The sequence below is a fragment of the Bufo bufo genome, chromosome 2 (assembly GCF_905171765.1).
Source record: "Bufo bufo chromosome 2, aBufBuf1.1, whole genome shotgun sequence".
NCBI classification, from domain to species: Eukaryota; Metazoa; Chordata; class Amphibia; order Anura; family Bufonidae; genus Bufo; species Bufo bufo.
This window is the reverse complement of record NC_053390.1, coordinates 219,323,841-219,348,820: the sequence shown is the minus strand read 5'-3', so window position 1 is coordinate 219,348,820 and position 24,980 is coordinate 219,323,841. Positions and strand designations below refer to the sequence as shown.

Genomic DNA, 24,980 nt, shown 5'->3' with positions numbered 1-24,980 from the left:
TGATACCTTCACTTTGTGCCGGTCATCTAATAACCCTTATGTCTAAAATACTAAAATGTCACCTTTAAGCCATATTCTTATCAGTAAGATAAGAATTGAGCTATAGTGAGTGTGTGTTTAAAGGTCAGAGATACGGAGCCGTTGAGTGACGGAAGAGACAGAAAATTCAGATCCTGCTATTATAGAAACTCAGCCCTGTACAGAGAAAAGGGCTCAGAATTTTTAATAATAAAAAAAATCACCCCAAAGGTGTATATAGCCTTTAAACTTATTGAACTGGAGAGAGCTGAGCCGTCTCTTGGGCTCTCTTGTTTTGTACTGGAGCCTTGCTTGTATAATTTAAGTTTATTATAATAGAAGCTTTTTGTCACAGCACCCGCAGGGTAGTGGGTGCCTGCAGCCGAACAGCACCCTAGCTACCACGCTAAGCCCCTTTTGACTGTAGGCCACAGCAACAATAGCCACTGTGCGGCACCACAGGTTACTAAAGCTCACTTTTCCATATGGTCTCAGACAAGAGACTTAGAACAAGTAGGTATTTAATCCTTATACAGTCTCTTGCTAATTAAAGGGGTTTTCCAAGAATTTTTTACTGATGGATAACAAACAAAATATGGAAACCCACATACATGCAAACAATGGAACTAGGGATTAGAGATTATTTTGGTTTATAGTGGTACTATACCTACTATACATTAAAAAATTGAAGCTCTTTATGCACATTTTTGAGTTTGAGATGGACGGGGGAGTTCTTACTCTAAAAGAAGGCAGTTGCACTCCAATGTTGGCCTTCTCCAGCTTTTCCTAGACCATGTGACGTCATTTTCTTCGGTCACATGGCCTAGGCGCAATTCAGCCCCATTGAAATGAATCGGGCTGACCTGCGATACCAAGGACAGCCGCCATGTACAGCGCTTTGCTTGGTGAGCTGAGAGAATACTGCGGCACTACTGTGAGCCTTCTCAAACAGCTGATTGCGGAGTCCCGGGTGTCACGCAAACAGTCCAGATACTGATGACCTATGCATAAGTGATCAGTAAAAAAAGACCCTTGGGAAAACCCCTTTAAAAACAACAAGGTCAAATAGGTGGCATGTTGGTGCAAATGAAAAAGAATGCAAATATGCCACAAATGTAACAATAAAAAATACATGGTCCGCACCTCCACATGCTATACATTGATCAAACTGTGAGCCACCTTCATACTCTTTTGGTTTTACATTTGTGGCAGTTTATAGCAGCTCCATTTTCGGCTTACCTCTCTTGAATTGTGTAGCTGGATTACACAAGCTTTTATCTGTCTGTTTACCATAAAGGGTTAATTGTGATTATTGTAGTTGTGTCAAAGTGAAAGTTTCATAGTTTGTATAGTTTGTCTGATGCAGAACAAAAGTGCCCAGTTTCGGCATGCCTAGAGATTTCTGTATACTTTACATATAGTTTCACAGTGATGCCATTAATTTGACTCATCTCAGTGGTGAGAGTCCCCTTGTTTAATTGAACAGGAAGATTGTGGTGGTTGTTTTTTCCCTAAAGATGAATGTACCGTCCTTTCTGATCAGTACATTATGCACTTACTGTATGCAAGCATGTTATTTTTCATGGCTTTACACAGTATGGTTATAGCAGTTTTCTTACATTTGATGTCTTCTTACAATCAGCTTGACTTTGAGTGTCTTTTAGCCTTCGCTTCTCTGCCTGGTGCAGCATGGTGACATGTGTCTTTTGTGCTCCTATATTATTTCATGTAATGATTGATACGATATTATTGCTAGTTCAAGGGATAAGGAAATTGAGTAATTGATAACATCTTTATCTTAGGGAGAAAAATGAAGACACTTCTGGGGAAGAGAATGATGACAAAGAAGCAGTGACATCAAAAGGGAGAAAAACTTTTAACAGCCAAGGGCGCCGCAAGGGACGGATTACACGCTCCATGGCAAATGAGGCCAACGAGGAGGCCTCCACACCTCAGCAGAACTCTGATTCAGGTAGGTGTAACTTCTGAGATATCATGTCGCATACTGTTGACTTCTGCTTCCTCCATATTGCCAAAATGGTAATGCTATGACTGGTCGGGTTGTGGTGGTGGATTTTAGCCTACTGAGGCAGGGTGTCAGTGCTGAATATAGCTAAAACAGCCTTTACATCAAATGCAAAAAAGAAACGCGTTTTAACACATTCCTTATTCTTTGCACACTGGGTATAATATCGGCCTTGCTTGAATCATGTCGCCCTTTACTGATTTCTATTACTGTCTTATGTGGAGTCCACAGAGGTCACAGAGTTTAAATTTCTCCATAGGAGCCACAGATGGAACAGAGGCAGTGACAACGCTGACAGAGAAGTCTGGAAGTAAATATAAATGCATTTGTTACATATAATAATCAATGTTCCCTCTTAGCCTTTCTAGCTATTATGTGAGGGCAGGTTATGACCCTGGACACTGTGGGGGAGATTTATCAAACTGGTTAAAGTAGATCTGGCTTAGTTGCCCATAGCAACCAATCAGATTCCACCTTTCATTTATCACAGCTCCTTTGGAATATGAAAGGTGGAATCTGATTGGTTGCTATGGGCACCTAAGCCAGTTGTACTTTTACACCAGTTTGATAAATCTCCCCCTGTGTTCTTCTAAACTAGGCAATCCAAATCAGCAGCTAATCATCATTAGCTAGGGTAGTTAATTAGTTTATCGTAACACCCCTGGGCGTTTAGGGCACTGAAGGGGTTATATCATTGGTTGGATAGTTATGGACTTCTTGCTCTTTCTGCTATATTTGTATGTAAGGGCCGTTTAATCTACGAACTATTCTGCTATTAGCCAAAATATTGGGTGGAGTACTTCCACCACCTTTTAGAGATAGTTGATGGATGACTGCTATGTTTCTGCATACACTGAGGGGCGGGGGGAGATGGGAGCGCTACTCTCATGTATATACCAGACTCACCCCTCTAGGATGCCCCTAGGCACGCTCCCCACTGTATATGTGTATCAATCAGCTCATAATAGTCTTCTCACTGGTGGATTAGTAAGGCTACTTTCACACTTGCGTTCGGGGTTCCGCTTGTGAGTTCCGTTTGAACGCTCTCACAAGCGGCCCCAAACGGATCCGTTCATCCCCAATGCATTCTGAATGGATAAGGATCCGTTCAGAATGCATCAGTTTGGCTCTGTTCCGCCTCCATTCCGCTCAGGAGGCGGACACCAAAACGCAGCTTGCAGCGTTTTGGTGTCCGCCTGGCCATGCGGAGCCAAACGGATCCGTCCTGACTTACAATACAAGTCAATGGGGATGGATCCGTTTGACGTTGACACAATATGGTGCAATTGCAAACAGATCCGTCCCCCATTGACTTTCAATGTAAAGTCAGGAGTCCCTATTAATATACCATCGGATCAGAGTTTTCTCCAAGCCGATGGTATATTTTACCTTGAAGCGTCCCCATCACCATGGGAACGCCTCTGTTAGAATATACCATGAAACTCAGATCCGACGGTATATTCTAACACAGATGATGGGGACGCTTCAAGTTAGAATATACTAAGAACTGTGGACATAACGGCCCCCTGCTGCCTGGCAGCACCTGATCTCTTACAGGGGGCTGTGATCCGCACAATTAACCCCTTAGGTGCCAGACCCTCCTCCCTCCCTCCCCAGTTTTAAATTCATTGGTGGCCAGTGCGGCCCCCCTCCCTTCCTGTATTATATTCATTGGTGGCCAGTGCGGCTCCCCTCCCTCCCCAGTATTATATTCATTGGTGGCCAGTGCGGCCTCCCTCCCTCCCCAGTATTATATTCATTGGTGGCCAGTGCGCCCCCCCCCCTCTTTCCCCAGTATTATATTCATTGGCGGCCTCCCCCCCCCCCCCCCTAATTAAAATCCCCCCCTATCATTGGTGGCAGCGGAGAGTTCTTATCGGAGTCCCAGTTTAATCGCTGGGGCTCCGATCGGTTACCATGGCAGCCAAGACGCTACTGCAGTCCTGGCTGCCATGGTTACTTAGTAATTTTAGAAGCATTATACTTACCTGCGATGTCTTTGACCGGCCGGGCGCTCCTCCTACTGGTAAGTGAAAGGTCTGTGCTATAAGCAATGCGCCGCACGGACCTTTCACTTACCAGTAGGAGGAGCGCCCGGCCGGACACAGACAGCGCAGGTAAGTATAAGGGCTGTTTCACACGAGCGAGTCCATTGCGGGAATCACGCTCTGTGTGTGAGTGTGATCCTCCGCTCTGGACTTGCCGGAGCGCACGGCATTATCATGATTTATAATGCTATGTGTCTCTGCATGGCCTTTTTTCCACAGAATCATAGTGACATAAAGCTGTCAGTATGATTCTGTAGAAATAAGGTCAAGCAGAGGCACATAGCATTATAAATCATGATAATGCCGTGCGCTGCTGCAAGTCCAGAGCGGAGGATCAAACTCACACACGGAGTGTGATTCCCGCAATGGACTCGCTCGTGTGAAACAGCCCTAATGCTTCTAAAATTGCAGTAGCGTCTTGGCTGCCATGGTAACCGATCGGAGCCCCAGCGATTTAAACTAGGACTCCGATCTGAACTCTCCGCTGCCACCAATGATGGGGGGGTGATGATTTTTATTAGGGGGGGGGGGGGGGGAGGGGGGGCCGCACTGGCCACCAATGAATATAATACTGGGGAGGGAGGGGGGCTGCACTGGCCACCAATGAATATAATACTGGGGAGGGAGGGGGGCCGCACTGGCCACCAATGAATTTAAAACTGGGGAAGGAGGAGGGTCTAGCCCCTGCTGCCTGGCAGCACCTGATCTCTTACAGGGGGCTATGATACGCCCAATTAACCCCTCAGGTGCGGCACCTTAGGGGTTAATTGTGCGGATCACAGCCCCCTGTAAGAGATCGGGTGCTGCCAGGCAGCAGGGGGCAGTTATGTACACAGTTCTTTCAGTATATTCTAACTTGAAGCGTCCCCATCACCATGGGAACGCCTCTGTGTTAGAATATACTGTCGGATCTGAGTTTTCACGATGTGAAAACTCAGATCTGAAAAAACTGTTATGCAGACGGATCCGTTCTGAACGGATGCAAGCGTTTTGCATTATAGGAGCGGATCAGTCTGTGCATATACCAGACGGATCCGCACCGAACGCAAGTGTGAAAGTAGCCTAATATGTATTGCCAGTACGGTAAGGTAGAGTGATGACAATCAGCCCTCCATGCACTGAACTGCTAGTGAGCCCAAGGTAGATTGGTATACGCAGCGGACAATCTAAAGACCTTTAACCACCCGTTCATCGTTCAATCCAATCCATTATATACTGGTGTACAGTTGACAACCCTTTAGATGTGCAGGGTATTGTGTAGAAATTTATGCAAATTTTAAACAATTATCTACTTTTGTAAAGGGGCCTTAAAGGGGTTGTCCGGGTTCAGAGCTGAACCCGGACATCCCTCCATTTTCGCCCCGGCAGCCCCCCTGACATGAGCATCGGAGCAGTTCATGCTCCGATGCTCTCCTTTGCCCTGCGCTAAATTGCGCAGGGCAAAGGCATTTTTAGGCGTTCCGGTGACGTAGTGGGGCTCTCCATGGGGCTGACAGGAACCCCGGTGACGTCACCGGCACTGATGGGCGGGATTTAGCTCTGCTCTAGCCAGTAAAACGGCTAGGGCAGAGCTAAAGCCCGCCCCTCAGAGCCGGTGACGTCACCGAACACACTGCCGGGCGGAAGTTACCGCCCGGCAGTGTGTTATTGTAAACAAAAGAGCCCGTGCCCTGCGCGATTTAGCGCAGGGCACGGGAGCGCATCGGAGCATAAGATGCTCCGATACTAGGCTCAGGGATGCTGCCGGGGTGAAAATAAGGGTATGTCCGGGTTCAGCTCTGAACCCGGACAACCCCTTTAAGGAGAAAGGGCTGCAGGGGACAGAAGCCTGAACCAGTGACAAGACGAGGGGTGTGAGGCTACCTCAGACTCCCTTAGGCAGATAATTATCCCCTGTAGGTAGTGGTTTACACATCACTTTTGAGCTCAGTAGCTTTACAATGTACCAATATCATAACATGGCTTCCTGATGGTTAACATGATCTCATGACCTCGATAACTGTATATGCATGATTATACACTGCTCAAAAAAATAAAGGGAACACAAAAATAACACATCCTAGATCTGAATTAATTAAATATTCTTCTGAAATACTTTGTTCTTTACATAGTTGAATGTGCTGACAACAAAATCACACAAAAATAAAAAAATGGAAATCAAATTTTTCAACCCATGGAGGTCTGGATTTGGAGTCACACTCAAAATTAAAGTGGAAAAACACACTACAGGCTGATCCAACTTTGATGTAATGTCCTTAAAACAAGTCAAAATGAGGCTCAGTAGTGTGTGTGGCCTCCACGTGCCTGTATGACCTCCCTACAATGCCTGTGCATGCTCCTGATGAGGAGGTGGCGGACGGTCTCCTGAGGGATCTCCTCCCAGACCTGGACTAAAGCATCTGCCAACTCCTGGACAGTCTGTGGTGCAACGTGACGTTGGTGGATAGAGCGAGACATGATGTCCCAGATGTGCTCAATTGGATTCAGGTCTGGGGAACGGGCGGGCCAGTCCATAGCATCAATGCCTTCGTCTTGCAGGAACTGCTGACACACTCCAGCCACATGAGGTCTAGCATTGTCTTGCATTAGGAGGAACCCAGGGCCAACCGCACCAGCATATGGTCTCACAAGGGGTCTGAGGATCTCATCTCGGTACCTAATGGCAGTCAGGCTACCTCTGGCGAGCACATGGAGGGCTGTGCGGCCCTCCAAAGAAATGCCACCCCACACCTTACTGACCCAATGCCAAACCGGTCATGCTGGAGGATGTTGCAGGCAGCAGAACTTTCTCCACGGCGTCTCCAGACTCTGTCACGTCTGTCACATGTGCTCAGTGTGAACCTGCTTTCATCTGTGAAGAGCACAGGGCGCCAGTGGCGAATTTGCCAATCTTGGTGTTCTCTTGGCAAATGCCAAACGTCCTGCACGGTGTTGTGCTGTAAGCACAACCCCCACCTGTGGACGTCGGGCCCTCATATCACCCTCATGGAGTCTGTTTCTGACCGTTTGAGCAGACACATGCACATTTGTGGCCTGCTGGAGGTCATTTTGCAGGGCTCTGGCAGTGCTCCTCCTGTTCCTCCTTGCACAAAGGCGGAGGTAGCGGTCCTGCTGCTGGGTTGTTGCCCTCCTACGGCCTCCTGCACGTCTCCTGATGTACTGGCCTGTCTCCTGGTAGCGCCTCCATGCTCTGAACACTACGCTGACAGACACAGCAAACCTTCTTGCCACAGCTCGCATTGATGTGCCATCCTGGATAAGCTGCACTACCTGAGCCACTTGTGTGGGTTGTAGACTCCGTCTCATGCTACCACTAGAGTGAAAGCACCTCCAGCATTCAAAAGTGACCAAAACATCAGCCAGGAAGCATAGGAACTGAGAAGTGGTCTGTGGTCACCACCTGCAGAACCACTCCTTTATTGGGGGTGTCTTGCTAATTGCCTATAATTTCCACCTGTTGTCTATCCCATTTGCACAACAGCATGTGAAATTGATTGTCACTCAGTGTTGCTTCCTAAGTGGACAGTTTGATTTCACAGAAGTGTGATTGACTTGGAGTTACATTGTGTTGTTTAAGTGTTCCCTTTATTTTTCTGAGCAGTGTATTTAAGTTCTCCATCATTTTGTAAATGATAAGTGGACAATCTGTCGGGGCTTCTGAAGGTGGCTCTGTATGGTTTAAATGACCAGAATTGAAAGCCTACATTGTGTTAAAAGGTTGTGCAGTGGCTTAATATTGATGACCTATAACTCCGCATTTGTCATCCATATTAGATCAGCGGGGGTCCGGCTCCCGCCATTCAGCTGTTTGAAGGGGTAGCAGAGCTCATGCGAACACTGCTTCCTTTTTTTAAAATTACCTGCGTGTCATCTGCTATGTTGCATCGGTGCAGTGTGATTTCAACTGCTCCATCCCATTCAAGTGAATGGGACGGAGCAGTTATAATGACACTGCATGCCTTTGCAAATGAGACATTGTGCAGGTAATTTTGGAGAGGAAGTAGTGCTGGCACAAGCATCGTAACCCCTTCAAACAGCTGATCGGTGAGGGGTGCCAGGAGACGGGGTCCTGCTGACCTAATATTGCTGATCTATATCCACTGTGTATACGCTGAATAGAGCTAAACCGCGACTGGACCCCGTCCACAACTTCAATTGTTGATTGTCCTCACACCATGCCAAGAAGGTACATGAAAACAATGGGAAGCAGGCACCATGTAGCCACTGCCAGAATTTTGGTGCCAAAATTCCTACACCTAATTCAAATGTGTGAATGGGCCCTTAAGTTAGTAAAATAAAACCTGTGAATAAAATGCTTCATTAGATGCACAGGATTTTTTTTAAAGAGGACCTTTCACTGATTCTTACCGTATGAACTAAGTATACAGACATGTAGAGCGGCGCCCGGGGATCTCACTGCACTTACTATTATCCCCGGGCGCCGCTCTGTTCTCCTGCTATGCCCTCCGGTATCTCCGCTCACTAAGTTATAGTAGGCGGAGATACCAGTCCCTAAGTTATGGTAGGCGGAGTCTGCCCTAGCGCTGGCCAATCGCAGCGCAGAGCTCACAGCCTGGGAGGTTATTTTCTCCCAGGCTGTGAGCTCTGCAATGCGATTGGCCAGCGCTAGGGCAGACTCCGCCTACCATAACTTAGGGAACGGAGATACCGGAGGGCATAGCGGGAGAACGGAGCGGCGCCCGGGGATAATAGTAAGTGCAGAGAGATCCCCGGGCACCGCTCCACATGTCTGTATACTTAGTTCATAGGGTAAGAATCGGTGAAAGGTCCTCTTTAAATCCTATTTAATACAGTTCAACACCTAATGTGATATTTTAGCACAGCATCTAAACACATACCAGATATTCACCCACAAATGCGTTTCATTCTCACATCTACGCAATGTAGGTGATTTGTAGAAACCTGGACTTAAAGCGAGCCAGTCACTAGTTTTATGGTGTCCTAAGGGCAACATAAACTAGTGACAGGTCCCCTTGGCAAAATGCCCATGTCTAGGTGAACAGAATGGGACTATATATCAAGAAGATTACTCTCTGGACTGCTGTTCTGTACCTGCACGTTCTTGGGGAAGTCTGGCTGTGGAAGATCACACTACATAAAGAGTGCTTTGCATTAATGATTTTCTAGGCAAATATGGACATAGGGTATGGCAGCTAATACAATATGACATTGTAGAGGGTGGTGCCCACCGTTCATCAAAGTGAAGCTCTCCTATTGTGAGAAGCAGCTAGACAAGATTTACTATTCTTCTGAGCCCATTCACAGATGAGTTTAAATTGACTTTCATGGCCCTGAGTTGATGCTGAGTGCTATACTTCCCAACATTAAATGTTTCATTAAATTAGAATTTAGTGGTGCTTCCACAGGCTGCAGGGAGCAGGAGATCGGAGGGGGTTTCGGACCCTCACTGATCGGATATTGCTGACCTATTCTGGTGATAGTTCATCAACATCAGGACCCTAGAAAGCCCCATTAATTGCTAATAAGTTTCAAACTAGTCCCTTGTATGTTCTCCTTCAGTTTTCTTTTCTTTAAATATATTCAGAAAAGGCATTTGACCTTTCTTGATTCCCACCTAGAATCTAATAGCGATGAGGACTGGACATCTTATCATTTGACTTTTTAAAGGCCGCACCAGAGTTGTCTGGCAGCCACTTGTTTGCCTCTGTATTGATATATACACTTTTGGCAATCCAAACATGTATGTTTATGGGGGATTTGTCTCCATCCAGCATTACTCTGATAGCTCAACATCATCATATCCTGCCTGACTAGATTATGAAATCGTACTAGTTGGATAATCTGCATTTCTGCAGCCAGTATTATTTAGATGTGCTTTATTATAGTACATTCTCAGTGCAGCCTTAGATTTTTTATACTTGTGTATTTCCCACCAGCAACCATGAGGGACTATCACTGTACATTCGCTATGTATGTCTGTTGTGTATCAATATTGCAGTGCAGACACATTACCACATAGCTTTAATGTATGCACCCTAAGGTCCATCCTATAATATCTCTTCTAAATGTGGAGAGACATTTCCTGCAGACTGAGTTCCACAGGTCCACTATGTCCACTATGACCATCAGAGGATTCGGGGGGTTGTAAGTGGGAGAGCTGCATAAGACAACATATGGGCCATTTTTTCAGGAAGGGTAAGGCCGATACATTTCTTTTTGCCAAGCTTTAGGCCTTTCACTACACCATTTTAAATACCCCCTCATGCCATATGATAACCTTCATTAGTACTTTTATGTCCCTGATATTTCTAATATGTCTGAATTGTGAGCATATAAGAGTGTTGCATAACAGTTTGAAAAGAATTAAAGGGGTACCCCACTTTGAACATTAAAAGTCTAATAGATACAGGTCCCACATCTGGGATCTGTACCAATATGGAGAAAGGAGGGTGTCCCAACTTATCTGGTGAGGTGGCTACCTCATCAAATTGGAGAATTACAGGAGAAGTGGCAACGCATCTGCTTGATTTCCACTTAGCTGCAGGTCCAGAGGTGGGAACTGCATTTATCATACATTTATGGACTATCCTGTGGATATGGCATACCCGGCCAAGCTGGCAATACCTCTGTAATTCTTGCTTGCAGTTTATGTACTTAAAAAAAAATACAAAAGTTGAAGGTGCTTTCCAGGTTATTGATGACCTATCCCTAGGGTATATATAACCCGGAAAACCCCTTTAAGCGTCACCATGTAATGAATTTTGTAGTTTGCCATTATTTACTGTACGTCTCATATGTTGCTTTTATAGATTAATGGACCAGTCCTCCATCTATCTCAGCCATCAGGAGGGCCATCAGGGTCTTGCCTTCTTTCTTTCTCTTCCAGCTTGCACAAAGCCACCAGCTTTGTAACTTCTGCTTTTGGCTTGCACAATCTCACAAGATTGATAAGATAATGCTCATTTACTGTAAAATCTTAAGGCAGAGATGGCCCGCTTCCAGCGAGGCGATACATAATCAAACACTTGGTACAATGTAAGAGAGGCTATCTCTCTAATAGCCGTCACTGAAGCTTAATCCATCATCATTAATTGTGATGAAAGCACTTAGACAAAATGTTCAGATGCAACCACAATCTGAATATTAAAAGTGTGCAATCTGTGTAATTGGTGAGCTCAGTTGAGTCCTATGCCCTTTGCAGAAGTTTGGGTGGAAAAGCTCTCGGTAGATGAATGGGTTAAGCACAAACCTTCCTGTAGACTGGCACAGAATGTTCTCTTAATTGCAGATGGTTTGCTGTGTATCCGTGTGACCTCTGTGCCTGGGCGCTTCATGTGCGTGCAGCAGGAGTGGAGAGATGCACATTGTGAACAGACCATTTGGTTTTGATTGTTGATCCCTGTGTAATCATTTTCTGTCTTTCACACCTTGAAAGAAAGCTGTCCACATAGTGATGATGGCTTTGTTGTCACATGTTTGGAAAGGCGAAGATTGCATTTATTGTCATGGAGTAAATCGTGGCATTGAATGCTGTTACGTGAATGTAGAGAATAGATGGGCAGGTTATTCATACCTTCATACCAGTCCTTTGTGACCACCCTGGTGGTAGCAAGTGTGTTGGCTATATCAGTGCTGCCCATCATTAAACCCCGTCAGTAAGGCTGTATTCACATCTAGGGCATATGCCAAACTTGTGCCCCAGACCTGTGCTGCTTAATCCTGTAATGCCTATACTGTTGCTGCTGTTGACATAAAAAAAAGTAAAAAATATATATCATATGGAACAAGTTTTATTTGTAGGATCCTCTTGTACTGTAAGTTTTCAGTGTAGTATTAAAATATACTCTTTTGCTATAAGTTTGGCTGTTAGTCTGTGAACAAATAAAGTAGCAGGGGTTATCCCACAAAAAATAATCTACAGTTTTCAAACCAGCACCTGGATCTGAATACGTTTGTAATTGCATGTAATAAAAAATATAGCATAGCCACTAAGTTATTTAATAAAATGTATTTGTATAGAGCCACCTGCTGTTTCTTTTTCTTATGTCTTTGACCTGCTCACGGAGAAGGCCGCACATGCTCAGTTTAATCCTTCAGCTGCCTCCTGAGCTGTGATAGGGAGGGCATGGACACGCCCCCTTAGCTGCGGCAGAAAAGACACTCCCCTGAGTTACAGCTTGATATAAATCTAGCAGAGCAATGAATCGGGAGATCTCTGGATCCATGTGAGGTACAGGGCTGGTTCTAGCTTTGTTAGACAGACTGTCATGCACTATATGATCTCTGATTTTCATTTTTCAAATTGGCCATGGGATAACCCCCTTTAATTACCGTACCACCCAGTCACATTTTATTTGTTAGTTGCTAACAAAATCACCTGGGGACTCTTTCTTCAGAGCCTTGTTCACACTAGGCAGTTTTTAGTGCATGTTGATACGTAATTTTATCATATCACTGTGTTAACCATGCTCTTTCATTAGGGACCACAATAAGTGAAAATAGTGAAAAAAAAGACCCTTTGTTATATTTGACAGGATTACAAATAAAGATGCAGATGTTTATTATTTAGTTTTAATGCACTCGAATCTGTGGGCAGCGTGTTGTAGAGCAGGAGGAGGTGAGCAAAGTCGTATTCATATTTCTGGGAAATGATTCCCTAGGACTAATTCACTTTAACTGCTGCTCATTTTGGGCTTAAAGGGTTTATCCGAGACAAAAAAATGTACCGCATATGCCCAGGCCCCTCGCACTGATTCTACTTGCCTGGTTCCCCACTTCCTGAGCCGCTCCTGGTCCCCGCACCGCAGCTGTGCTTCTCTCTGTGTGTGGATGAAAACATCTGGTGTCGGGGGGAGCAGCCAATGGCAGGCGGGGACGTGGTTGATCCTCCCTAGCATCACGGGTGCCTCTAGGGAGGCTCGTCCCCGTCACCACCTGCCATTGGCTGCTCCCCCCGACACCAAATGTTTTCATCTGTGCATAGGGAGAAGCAGCAGCGGCTCGGGGAGCCAGGTAAGTATATTCAGTGTGAGTGGCCTGGGCATATGCGGTACATTTTTTTTGTCTCGGATAACCCCTTTAAGAGTCCATTGGGCTCTCCTACTTAACTAATTTACTGTAGTGAATGTGCTTGCAGAGATAAGTTGGTCACTGAGTAGGACCTGCTAACTGGACTCCTAAGCCCAAAATGAGAAGTGGTTTAAAAGCTGAGTAAATTGATTCATACACATTTTGCTCTGAGTCATGATTTTTAGTGTGACTGGTTCCCTTTAATACTTTGGATAGTTTTAAATCTAAACCTACCCCCTTGACTGTGTATCACATGTAGATCGAATGGAAAGATTATTGCATTCTCCCATTATATGTTTTATTCTTATATACATTCACTTACACTTTATGACCACTTCAGCAGATTGCTTGCATACCTGCATGCATATAAGATATAAGGCAGCTCTCGGCCATCCTCTAGGTTGGTCTCTGAAATAACAGCAGATTGTGTAAGGCCCCTTTCACACGAGCGGGTTTTCTGTGTGGGTGCTATGCATGAAGTGAACGCATAGCACTCGCACTGAATCCTGACCCATTCATCTCAATGGGTCTGTGTACATGAGCGTTTTTTTTCACGCAACATTTCTGATCACTGAGAATCTCAGCATGTTCTATATTCTGCGTTTTTCACGCAGCCCTGGCCCCATAGAAGTGAATGGGGCTTCAGTGAAAAACGCTTTATAATCCGGATGCATTTTTCACTGCTAGATGTTTGTAAACCTTCACACACGTTAAAAACGCATCAAAACTGGATTCACTGGCGCTGAAAAAACCTGAAACACTGAATGCTATTGCAGACAAAACTGACTGAACTTGCTTGCAAAATGGTGCGAGTGTCGAGGAACACATCCTGACACAATCCGTAACGTTCGTGTAAAAGAGGCCTAAAGGGTTGTCCAACATCACCACTGTTTCTCCAGAATAAAGTAACCCATTCTAGGAAATCCTCATTGAACTATTTTTTACTATTGAAACTCATTAGTTTCTCCCATTTGAATTTAGGTGTGTAAAAGACCATGTCAAATCTAGAAATTGCATCTAAAATTAAAAATGAAGCTACTTTGCACATCTGCCTGTAAGGGTGCCTTGAGTTCCATTCTCCTGAATGGCATTCAGAAATCCATGTGCTTGCCACCCCATTCAAATGAATGGTACTGATTTTAAGGCATGGAGAATTCTCCAACAAAATCTGCCGCGTGTGAAGGCACCTTAAGTTAGCAAGAAGAGGAAGTAGGGGGAGCAAAGTATACCTCCACTCCACCTACACACAGGACTTGTTTGTAGTCTGTAACCATAGAAACACGAGTCTACTGACCACAACATTTTTGTGAATTACATCAAACAGTTGGGGAGAATTGTATTGTGTGGTATTTTTTAAAGGAGTTTTCCAGGACTCCTGTGTATTGATGACCTGTCCTCACGATAGGTCATCAATAGCGGTTTGGTAGAGGTCTGACACCTGGCACCCCCACCTATCAGCTGTTTGAAGATGCTGCGGCGCATCGGTGAGCGCAGTGACCTCACAGGCATCCAGGTACAGCATCATGCACTATATAGCGGTTGTGCTTGCTATTGCAGCTCAGGCCCATTTACTTGAATGGGAATGAGCTGTATATAGGCCATGTGACCGGTGAACGTGACGTCGCCGACCTAGGATAACAGCGAATCAGTGGAGGTGCTGGAATTCGAACCCACTCCAATCAGATATTGATGACCTATCCTGAGAATAGGTCTTCAATATGTGATTTCTGGAAAACCCTCTCAAGTCTGTTTGGCCAGAGGCAACATTGCTGAAAATATTGTGTGATAATGATAACTGTATCTCATATTTAAATATTCCTGGATGTTTCCTCAATTTTGACACCACTCACTTGAGTGGGTGAAGTGAGATTATGCAGTAAGTAATCTTGCAACATCTTTAAGTCACAATTCATATGTCGAAATCCTGGCCAGGCCCACTTTTCACTCCACAAATTGATTTCTGACGCAAATGGTTAAGGACTATGTCCCACAGCAGATAACACCACAAAAAGGGCCAAATACTCTATATTGATAAATGTGGGCCTTGGTTTCATAAGTGCACATAACTTATACCTATACCAAATGTGCTTTTACCGCAGTCCGTATTATCTCTGGCTGTGACTGTAAAACATTACAGCAGAAAAACCATACAAATCTGCTCCATTTTCACATCACCTAACCTACATATAAGCAAAAAAGGAGCTTTATGGTCGTCACACTTGCATCAAGCTGTAAAGTGGAATGCTACCTTTACAAGGTTTGTGTCATTGCATTTAATCCAGCTTACTGTGAATTGCATATCCGCCTGATCAGTGACCACTTTTTAATAGAATGTTCTATTCATGACTAATTAATGAATACACAAGAAAGCCATCTGTTGCTGTCTCAGGCTTTACTACCTCTGCTGCAGTGGCGTTCAGCCGCTGAGCGACTCCTCCATTGCACTGTATGGCAGACATACCCTGCTGGTGCCCTATCCCTTACCATCTTGTGGCTGTGGGGAATCTCATGAAAGAAAATTACTTGTGATGTGCCTAAGAGAGGTGCCAACTGAAATCTAGTGCAGTGAACTGTAAACGATGCGCCTTCATATCCCCCAAAGGGCCAGGCCTAATAGTTGTCAGAGGTTTGCAGACTCTCTGCATGAAGAGCACTGCTATTTTTAATTGTCTCTGCAACTTTCCCCCCTTCCTGTCCCAAGTTTGTCCTTTATGTGAACTGTTCATGTTTTATCGTAGTCCAATCAGTGCAGTACTCTCTAAGTGCCCGCAGCCCATTGCTCTCTCTTTCATGGGCCATTAGAAGTGGAATAGTAGCAAATATTTTCAGCCTGAGAAAGGAAATTTCTACAATGCAAACTGGCAAGAGCATCTCTTTCTTGAAGCCCTCGGATCTCATTGTGTAGTCAGTACTTGACCTGGGACTATTGCCCTGTATCTTACATGGAGTCATGCTCCACCTCCCTCAGGAGCAAGTCTTCAAATGTAAAATACCTATTACGGCAAACTCTGGCATTCAATGGGTACGGTCTAATTCAATCCTGTAGCCTGTGAAGTTATAAGACAGTGACATGCCTGTGTGCGCTCCTTGGTTGTCGGTTTTGGTTAACTCAGATATTCCTGGATTTTGTTTTCGCAGCAGCTATGGAAATGAATGAAAGCTCGCGGTGGACTGAAGAGGAAATGGAAACTGCTAAGAAAGGTAAGAGTACTTATCTTGTCGCAGATGCAGGGACGCTACCTGCTGTAACTCTTTCATGTCAAGGCTTCTTTCTAAACATTGTGCCCGTTTGGACTGTATTTCTGCATTGGGAGTATGAGGCTTTGCTAATCTCATTAAGTCCAATATTGGTTTGGCTAATTTGCGTATCAGTCAAGTATATAATTAAGGTCCTGTTCCCACCTGCATTGTCGGGGCCTCCATCCATGTAAGACTTTATTCTCTGGGACAGAAACCAAACCGATTCTATTCTAGTATCTGTTTAGTTCCATTTGTGGCAGTTATGTGGCGAATCCGACACTTCCGTTATTTTTGTCTTTCTCCTTCTGTAGCGGAGCAGAACAATGGAAATCCATAACCTTGGTAAAACAGCGCTAACCTGTATACATAAAGCATATTCTTTACTAACAGTCACATAGCCATGCATGAGACTTGGCTTATCAAGAGTCTTCGGGTATATTTCACCACCTCGCGCCTCAAAGAAATGTGTCATTGGCCGATGAATCATTGGCGGTTATCATTATGCGGCGAGCTTGTTTTTTTACCCGTGTTTTACGCTTTGTGATTGCACCAGAGCGTCTTTGTTCCGATGATACTCAGAAGCTGAATGCTTATGCTACCTTTTCAATACCGATTGCTTTCTTTTTATATGAAGAGTGTATTAACAGATCAAGGTTGGATTGTGAGTTTTCTTCCGCTCACAATATATCAGGACAAAGCCTTTCACTGGCAGTTTCAAGGTTCCTTCATGGCAGAAATGTGTTTGGGAAACAGGTTTTGCAGAGACGCTGCTCATCGTCTATGATGTGCAGATCTGTGGATCTCTAGATAAATAATGGATGACTCTACCAAATTTGTCTTGTCTGCATTGGTTTCAGGAAATCCATGTATGCCTAGAAACTGAATATTTAATGAGAATTTCAAATGGCAGAGCTGAGTGCTGTAACTGATCTCCCTCCCACGCTTTGAAAGTATGGAGCGACTTTATTCTTTACCATATGTTGCAAACATTGGGTCACCTAGCAAGGGTTAATGCTGGCTGGCCTTGTCAGGTGTCATCACTGACAGGTTCTGGATGAAGATGTTAAGGGCAGAGCTGGAAAGCATTGATTCAGGCGTGGGTGTAGGAATTTGTGGGTGGCATGCTTGCCAGTAGTGAGTTGTCCAGAAGTGCAATGGCAGTACCTGTTACCTGCATTTTCTCCTTTTTTGTGTTAATGAGTTGAACCGTTTTTTAATTGAATTTGTCAATTTAGACCAAAAAATGTAATGATAGGGCTTTTATATCCTCCATTAATCCATTGACTTGTACATGCTTCATGCGTTCTTCCCACTGTGATGCTTAGCCATGGGCTAATATCTGATGACATTGTTGGTTTTCATGGGAAGTGACATAGATCTGCTGTATGCTGTCTGCATATGATGCGATTATATCAAGAGAGAATCGTCCTGTCATAGCCTTGGGCAGCAAGTATAGACTGTGATGATATCATTAGGAAACAGAAGAGTGATCACAAATTTACAATTGCTATGTTCAGAAGCATACCCTGCTTACCTACCCACTTACAAACGAGTGCGTCTTTTGTATTGGAGACCCTCTGGTAGCATTAGAGACACTATAGTAGGCACTGAACCTACAAGTAAGGAGTTTTCGTCTGATTGACCCTATCGTGACAGCAGAGATGGACAAAAGCTTTCTTTTGCCAGGCTATGATATTAATTGGATTGGGTGGAGAATATATATAATTTTTTTATAATAAATCTGCCACCCGTTTAATACTGTTCTATTCGATCTGACAGAGACCCTAATTTCAACACAGAGTCACATACTATTAATTGGCCACTCCTTTCCTTAAATTCAGTGTGAGAAGCTCCAGTGGAGCCTGAACTCTGTCCTTATAGTCTTGAACTGCAGCTTCCCCCACATCCCGTATTGTGTATAAGTAGAAGGCACCAATTAACACTGCTGTTCTACAAGCACCAATAGGAAATGTATGTATAAGGCCTCATGCGCATGACAGATCCGCAAAACATGGATACCAGCCATATTCATGCTGCTATTTCTTTCTTAACTCCTGTAGAAATATCCTATCCTTGTTCGTTTTGCGAACAAGGATAGAATAGGACATGTTGAGTTGTTTTTGCGGGGCTGCGGAATGGAAATATGTATGCATACAGCACATGATGTGCTGTCTGTATCTTTTGCAGCCCCTTTGAAATGAATGGGTCCACATCCGATTTGCAAGAAATGCGTATCGGATGCGGACCAAACATATGGTCGTATGTAGGGATGAGCGAATCGACTTCGGATGAAACATCTAAAGTCGATTTGCATAAAACTTGGTTCTAATACTGTACGGAGCAGGTGCTCCGTACAGTATTAGAATGTATTGGCTCAATGAGCCGAAGTTATTGCTTTGCGAAGTCTCCCGAACTTGGTACCTTGGAACCGAACCCAAGTTCTGGAAATGTTTTTTTACAGTACAAATTAATTTATGAAGTTATTACCTGAAGTCTCGCAAGACTTCGCGAAGCAATAACTTCGGCTCATTGGAGCCAATACATTCTAATACTGTACGGAGCTCCTGCTCCGTACAATATTAGAACGAAGTTTTATGCGAATCGACTTTGGATGTTTCATCCGAAGTCGATTCGCTCATCACTAGTCGTATGCATGAGGCCTAAAGAAGTTTAAAGGGTTCCTGAGCTTTCAAAAAACATATGCTTTGTTAGGGTCCATTCACACGTCCGTGAATGTGTCCGCACCCGTTCCGCAATTCCGCAAAATGGGTGCGGACCCATTCATTCTCTATGGGGCAGGAATGGATGTGGTCCGCATTTCTGGAACGCTCCCCCGGCTTCGGAAAAAAATAGAACATGTCCTATTCTTGTCCGCAATTGCGGACAAGAATAGGCAGTTCTATGGGGGTGCCGGCCTGGTGTATTGCGGATCCGCAGTACACTACGGACGTGTAAATGGACCCTTATAGCGACACATCAAAGGTTTTGATCAGTTGGGGTCAGAGTGCTGAGACCCCCACCGATTGTCGAGGAGAGAGAAGTGCTTGCACAATGTGTTATCTCTTAATAGAAGCCTATGAGCTCGTCTCCAGTCCATCTCCTGCAGCAAGGACACAGAGCGTGCTATGGGAGCAATTCTCTCTCTCCTTGTTCGAGCATCGGTGGGGGTCTCCGCATTAAGAACCCTGCTGATCAAAACCTTTGATGTGTCACTATGGCATATCAAAAGTTTTTGGAAAGCTCATTAACCCTTGAAAAACTGCATTACTTATCTATTTCACCTTATGCTAAATGTAGCCCACATCTGTGTGTTGCTTCTTGGCAGTAAAATTAAGGAGGTTCTCTAATATTACATAAAGAAATTATATTTTTTATGGGTGATGCCATGTTGGTCTTCCAATAGATAGGACATCTCTATAGAGTGTGAGCGGCTGCATTGTGAATATTCCCATAGTGGAATGGAAGCATGTCATCTGTTATGTGATGTTCTGGAGAGCAGATGACTTGTGATGAGTAACACAACACCTCCGAGAGAATGCCGCAGCCTGCTGAAAGGATCATGGTCTTGGCAAGCCATCTCCTAGACAAACACCCCGATGTGTAGAATAAACAGTGACAGCTCAGAGAAAGCTGCTGTCGGCCTCTATAGTGGCCCAAGCAAAACTAACCTGCCCCGCTTGTGTATGAGGCTTGTATCCTATCCCTGAATTTATACTGTGGAAGGATGGATTGTGCAAGACCTAATAGTCACTGGGAATCACGTTTATAAAATGTACACATGTACATTCAACTTTCTAGTAAGATATCCGTAGCTGGTACTCGTCTTTCTAGGGTTGCAGTCTGCTGTAGCGTCCTGCAACCTTTTCACGTCTTTGAACCAGCTCCAAAAGTTTAGAGCCCCAGGTAAAATGCTATAGAGCCCAGTCCGCACTTTAACTGGAAATGCGTGAGCCGGACTTTAAACTTGACTTAAGGTTTTTGTCATCCAGAAATTAGAATGGAGCTCTCGTAAAAAAATTGAGAATAGTCTATTTCATATACTCCCCACCACCCCTCCAAGCTGATAGATGGCAGCAAATCATTAGGACTGGAGATAGGTCTCTGCTGCTTATGTCTGCTCACAGGGGATGGTCTAGAATGGTTGCGATTGTTTCAGACCTTCATCTTTGAGGACAAGTCAGCCTGGGTTTCTAGCCTTCGAATGTAAATCAGAATGTGTTGAGAATTGTGAAGAATTGACATACAAAGTTTATTCTGTAAAACTTTACACAAAGAATACTGTGCTATTTTTCCTGTCAAAATAATAGAGAACACGACAGACCCTTATGGTACTCTTAATAAGGCTACATGCACACGACCGTATGTGTTTTGCGGTCCGCAAAAAAAAAAAGATGACGTTCGATATGGCATAAATTTTTTTCGCTGATCCATTGTAATAATGCCTATCCTTATCCGCAAACTAGAAAAAAATTGGACATGCACTATTTCTTTAGCGGGGCAACGGAACGGACATACTGATGCGGACAGCACAGAACCATTGAAATGAATGGGTCCGCATCCTTTCCGCAAAAAGAAAACTGAACGGACACTGAAACAAACAACGTTCATGTGCATGTAGCCTAAGTCAGTGGATCCATTGTGGGCTTGCTAAGGCTTCTTTGGCACCTGCGGCCGGTAGACAATGCAGTGGTTTTTGTCTGGACAATTCTCGCCATATTTGCTGGGTAGCAGCCAATTCACAGCCAGACTTCATTATAGTCGAAGGAGTCGGCGGGAAAGTGTGACTTTTAGTCTATGTTTATATCTGTGTCAGAGGCTCAAGTCTCAGATTCTGTCATATTTGCAGCGCTGTTTTTGTTTTGTTTTTCATTCAAAATGATAGGCACCAAGGTAGAACCTGGCAGACCCCATTGTGTATAAGCCTGGCACCGCTGTGTGTATGGACCACTGTAATGGTCTACATTATAAGTACACAGTGCCTATGCTTATAGGTGGAATACCTATATTGTTTGACGCTTTTAGGGGGAATACCTCTGTAGTTCAAGGATGCTATGTTTTCCTGTCTCATGTAATATATAGAAAAAGGTTATAGCCATCCATATAAAATTTGTGTGAAGGTACAGTATGGACCCACATTCGATGGCCTTCGTATTAAGGATCATTATAGAGGTCTAATATGTCTCATTCATCATGCCAAGCCATGTACTGTATGTAGTTAAGGTGATTGATGGCAGAAGATTGATAACGTTCATAGTGGATTACTTACAAAGTTGTCATATTTTTAAAAGGACTGTGCTGGCATATTTGTCCGTTCATCTCTCAGAGATGCATTTGAACAAACTTAAAGGAGCTGGCCACTTTCTGGCTACCGTTTTATGTAAAAATGTGTATGTAGGATGACTATATGGCACTTACTAATATAGGCTTTGTTGATATTCTGTGCCATTTGCTATATTTCATAAACCATGCCCTTCTGTGCTGGCCACATAGAGGTCCTGTCCATAAGATGGCCGCTGATGGAGGGTCATGTGACCAGACACATCACTCAGCCTCCTCCATTCAAACACACTGCACCTGCACTATACTCCCAGCAGTGCAAGTGAATACGGCAGTGTATTGGAATGGAGGAAAATGATTGATTGATTTTTCTGGTCACATGACCCTCCATCAGCAGCCATTTTATGGACAGGACCTCTGTGTAGACAGCACAAAAGACTCGACAAACAAGGTGGCATACCTTATGAAATGTAAAAAATGGCACAGAATTTAAATAAAGGTTATATTCGTTAGTGCCATATAATCATATTAGGGTACTTTCACACTAGCGTTTTTCTTTTCCGGCGCTGAGTTCCGTCCTAGGGGCTCAAATCCGGAAAAGAATTGATCAGTTTTATCCTAATGCATTCTGAATGGAGAGTAATCCGTTCAGGATGTCTTCAGTTCAGTCTTTTTGACTGATCAGGCTTTTCAGAAAACCATAGCATGTTGTATTTTTACCTCCGGCCAAAAATCCTGAACACTTTGACTGAACGCCGGATCCGGTCTTTTTCCCATTGACTTGCATTAACGCCGGATCCGGCGCCGTGTGTTCAGTCACACCTGATCCGGCTTTTGCATGTTAAACCCGAAAAATGTGGAAAAAAAAAAGTTAAAGTCCATAAATGGCGGATCCGTTTTTTTCCAATGCATTTTTTCATTGTGATCAAAATCCTGATCAGGATTCAAATGTAATCCGTTTTCACACGTTTTTCCGGATCCGGCGGGCAGTTCCGGTGTCGGAATTGAACGCCGGATTTAAACAACGCTAGTGTGAAAGTAGCCTTAGAAACACATTGGTTAGAAGTAGCCAGAAAGTGGCCAACCCCTTTAAAGAAATTCAATGACTGTTACTCGCGTGAATCCTGTCAGGTTCAGGGTGTGTTCATATGCGGCAGATTTGTGGTCATGGATTTTCAGATGGAAATCCGCAGCTTTGTACAGTACCAGGAAAGTGGAGATTTTAATCTCATACACACCCCGGTGGAGATCTTTAAAAACGAGTGTAAAACTGGCCCATAACTACCAATCAGAGTGATCCTTTCAAAGGAGCTTTATCTGCAGCATAAATTGACCTGGCTTTGAGTTATACAGCATGTCAGTTTATGCTCCGGGTCTCCACCACTGATTTCACCCTTTTGCAATGAAAATTGTGAAATTTAGAGCCATTTCTGTGGCAAAAATCCAAATCTGCAGTAGACCTTTTCCCTGTGTTTGCAGTCAGGTGTGGATGGTGGCCTCCTGGGTGGAGGATATCCGTCTGCTGATGAAGTCTTTGGCCCACAAAGGTATTTGATTAAACAAATGAAGCCTTTTACTGGCTCAGCGGCCTGTTCCAGATTGAATTTATCTTGTTCATGCTTTAAGAATCTCCGGATGACTCAGGTTTTGTTTCTTTGGCATGGCACATTTCTGCCCCCTTCTTGCCCTGACCTGTCCAGTATTCTGCCATAATAAATCTATGGCAAACAGGAGTGTTACATGGGGATGAACAGAGCATGTTACAGCTGGCAGGTGAAGAATCAGCAGCTCGCTTAACTCTTTCAGTGCCAGCAATTGCTTTTAGACACCGTGTTAGGGCTCATTCAGATGGCCGTATGCTGTCCGCAAAAATGCGGATCCGTTTTTTTGCAGACAGTTAAGCATGTCTGCAAAAAAAACGCATTGCATTCAGTTTTTTTGCTGATCCATAGACTTCAATAGGGCCATGTCTTGATTTTCACTGACAAGTATAGGACATGTTTCATTTTTTTGCTGAGCTGTGCAATGGAAGAAAATGGCCCCATAGAAGTGAATAGGACAGCATCTAATCCGCAAAAAAACGGATCTGCATTTTTGCGGCCGTCTGCATACGGCCGACTGAATGAGCCCCTAGTCTTTGAGAAAGCTTCTTCGAAGTACCAATCCTTTCATATAGTCCTACTTTCCGATTTCTGTGGTATATACTTGCTTAGTTATTAAAGGCTCCCCTTGTATTGAAAATCAATTCCCCACATAGCAAGGAGGACTTGGACGTGAAGTGACCAGTGGAGCTCTGCAAATGACCTGCCCCTGGATTTTACTGGAAGGATTTTATGTCTGGTCCACCCTTTGGCTGGATATATTGAAGTTGTGCAAGAAGGGTCTCTCAAGTGATCAAGATGGTTCATTTTGGATTTCCATGACATTCCCACATTCAACACTGCAGGCGTAGCTTGATAAGTTAGCCCAGTGCAGATCTCGTATCTATACATATCCAATGTTCACGTTTTTACTTGGGTAAAAAAATGTGTTTGCGACTTGTACGTTGATTCCTATGGACATGACTGATACATAGTTAGTGCATTGTGCATCTGTTGTGGTGTGTTTACGTTTTTGTCCTGTGTGTGTATGTATGTGTGATATATTTATTCTTATTTTATTCTTATCTTATTTATTTTTTTTACTAAATGCACAACTTATGGATAGCATACTCCATCTAAAAATCAACCAAATCGTATGACACTACAGTGCCTCCCGCTGCCATGCCCATCAGTATTTATCAATGTGCTTGTGCAAAAAAAACATATGTGGCGTCAAACACTTCCAGACGTATAAGACACATAAACCAAATAACCTAAGCATATGTGAAGAATGCATGTTTTTTATACATGTCAGGGTATACTCCCACTGTAGGTCAGTAACAATATGTGACCGGAGTCCTTCTCTGTACGATTGCTATGAAGCATGCTTGTAACTTGTAATACAGAGAACGTATTAGAGAGGGAGTTAACAAGAATAAGAGACCATCTCAGAAACTTTAGAAATGGGCAGTCTGTCATCCAATTTTGTGGCAAGTATACTTAATTGTGGATCTCTTTTTGGTAGACCAAAGTCTATACTGCCTGTTTTATCTTGGAATTTGCAACTGTGAATGAAATAGAGTGTGTTTAGATGCCTAGACTTGAGGGTCGTTCAGGATTGCTTCTCGTAACTTGAGTGACAAAGTACTGTATATTAGGCCTCATGCACACAACCATATTTTTGGTCCTCGTCATTTTTGAGGATCACATGTGAACCCATACATTTGTATGGGGCCGCAA

At 44.0% G+C, this 24,980-nt stretch overlaps 1 protein-coding gene across 1 annotated transcript in view; it reads left to right on the top strand.

The window, feature by feature from the left end:
* The window catches only part of NCOR2 (nuclear receptor corepressor 2), a 450,727-nt gene that overhangs the window by 286,475 nt on the left and 139,272 nt on the right, over positions 1 to 24,980 (top strand). The window contains 3 exon segments of the mRNA XM_040416221.1: positions 1,821 to 1,990; positions 2,304 to 2,354; positions 16,282 to 16,344. Coding sequence (XP_040272155.1) covers positions 1,821 to 1,990; positions 2,304 to 2,354; positions 16,282 to 16,344 — 284 coding nt within the window.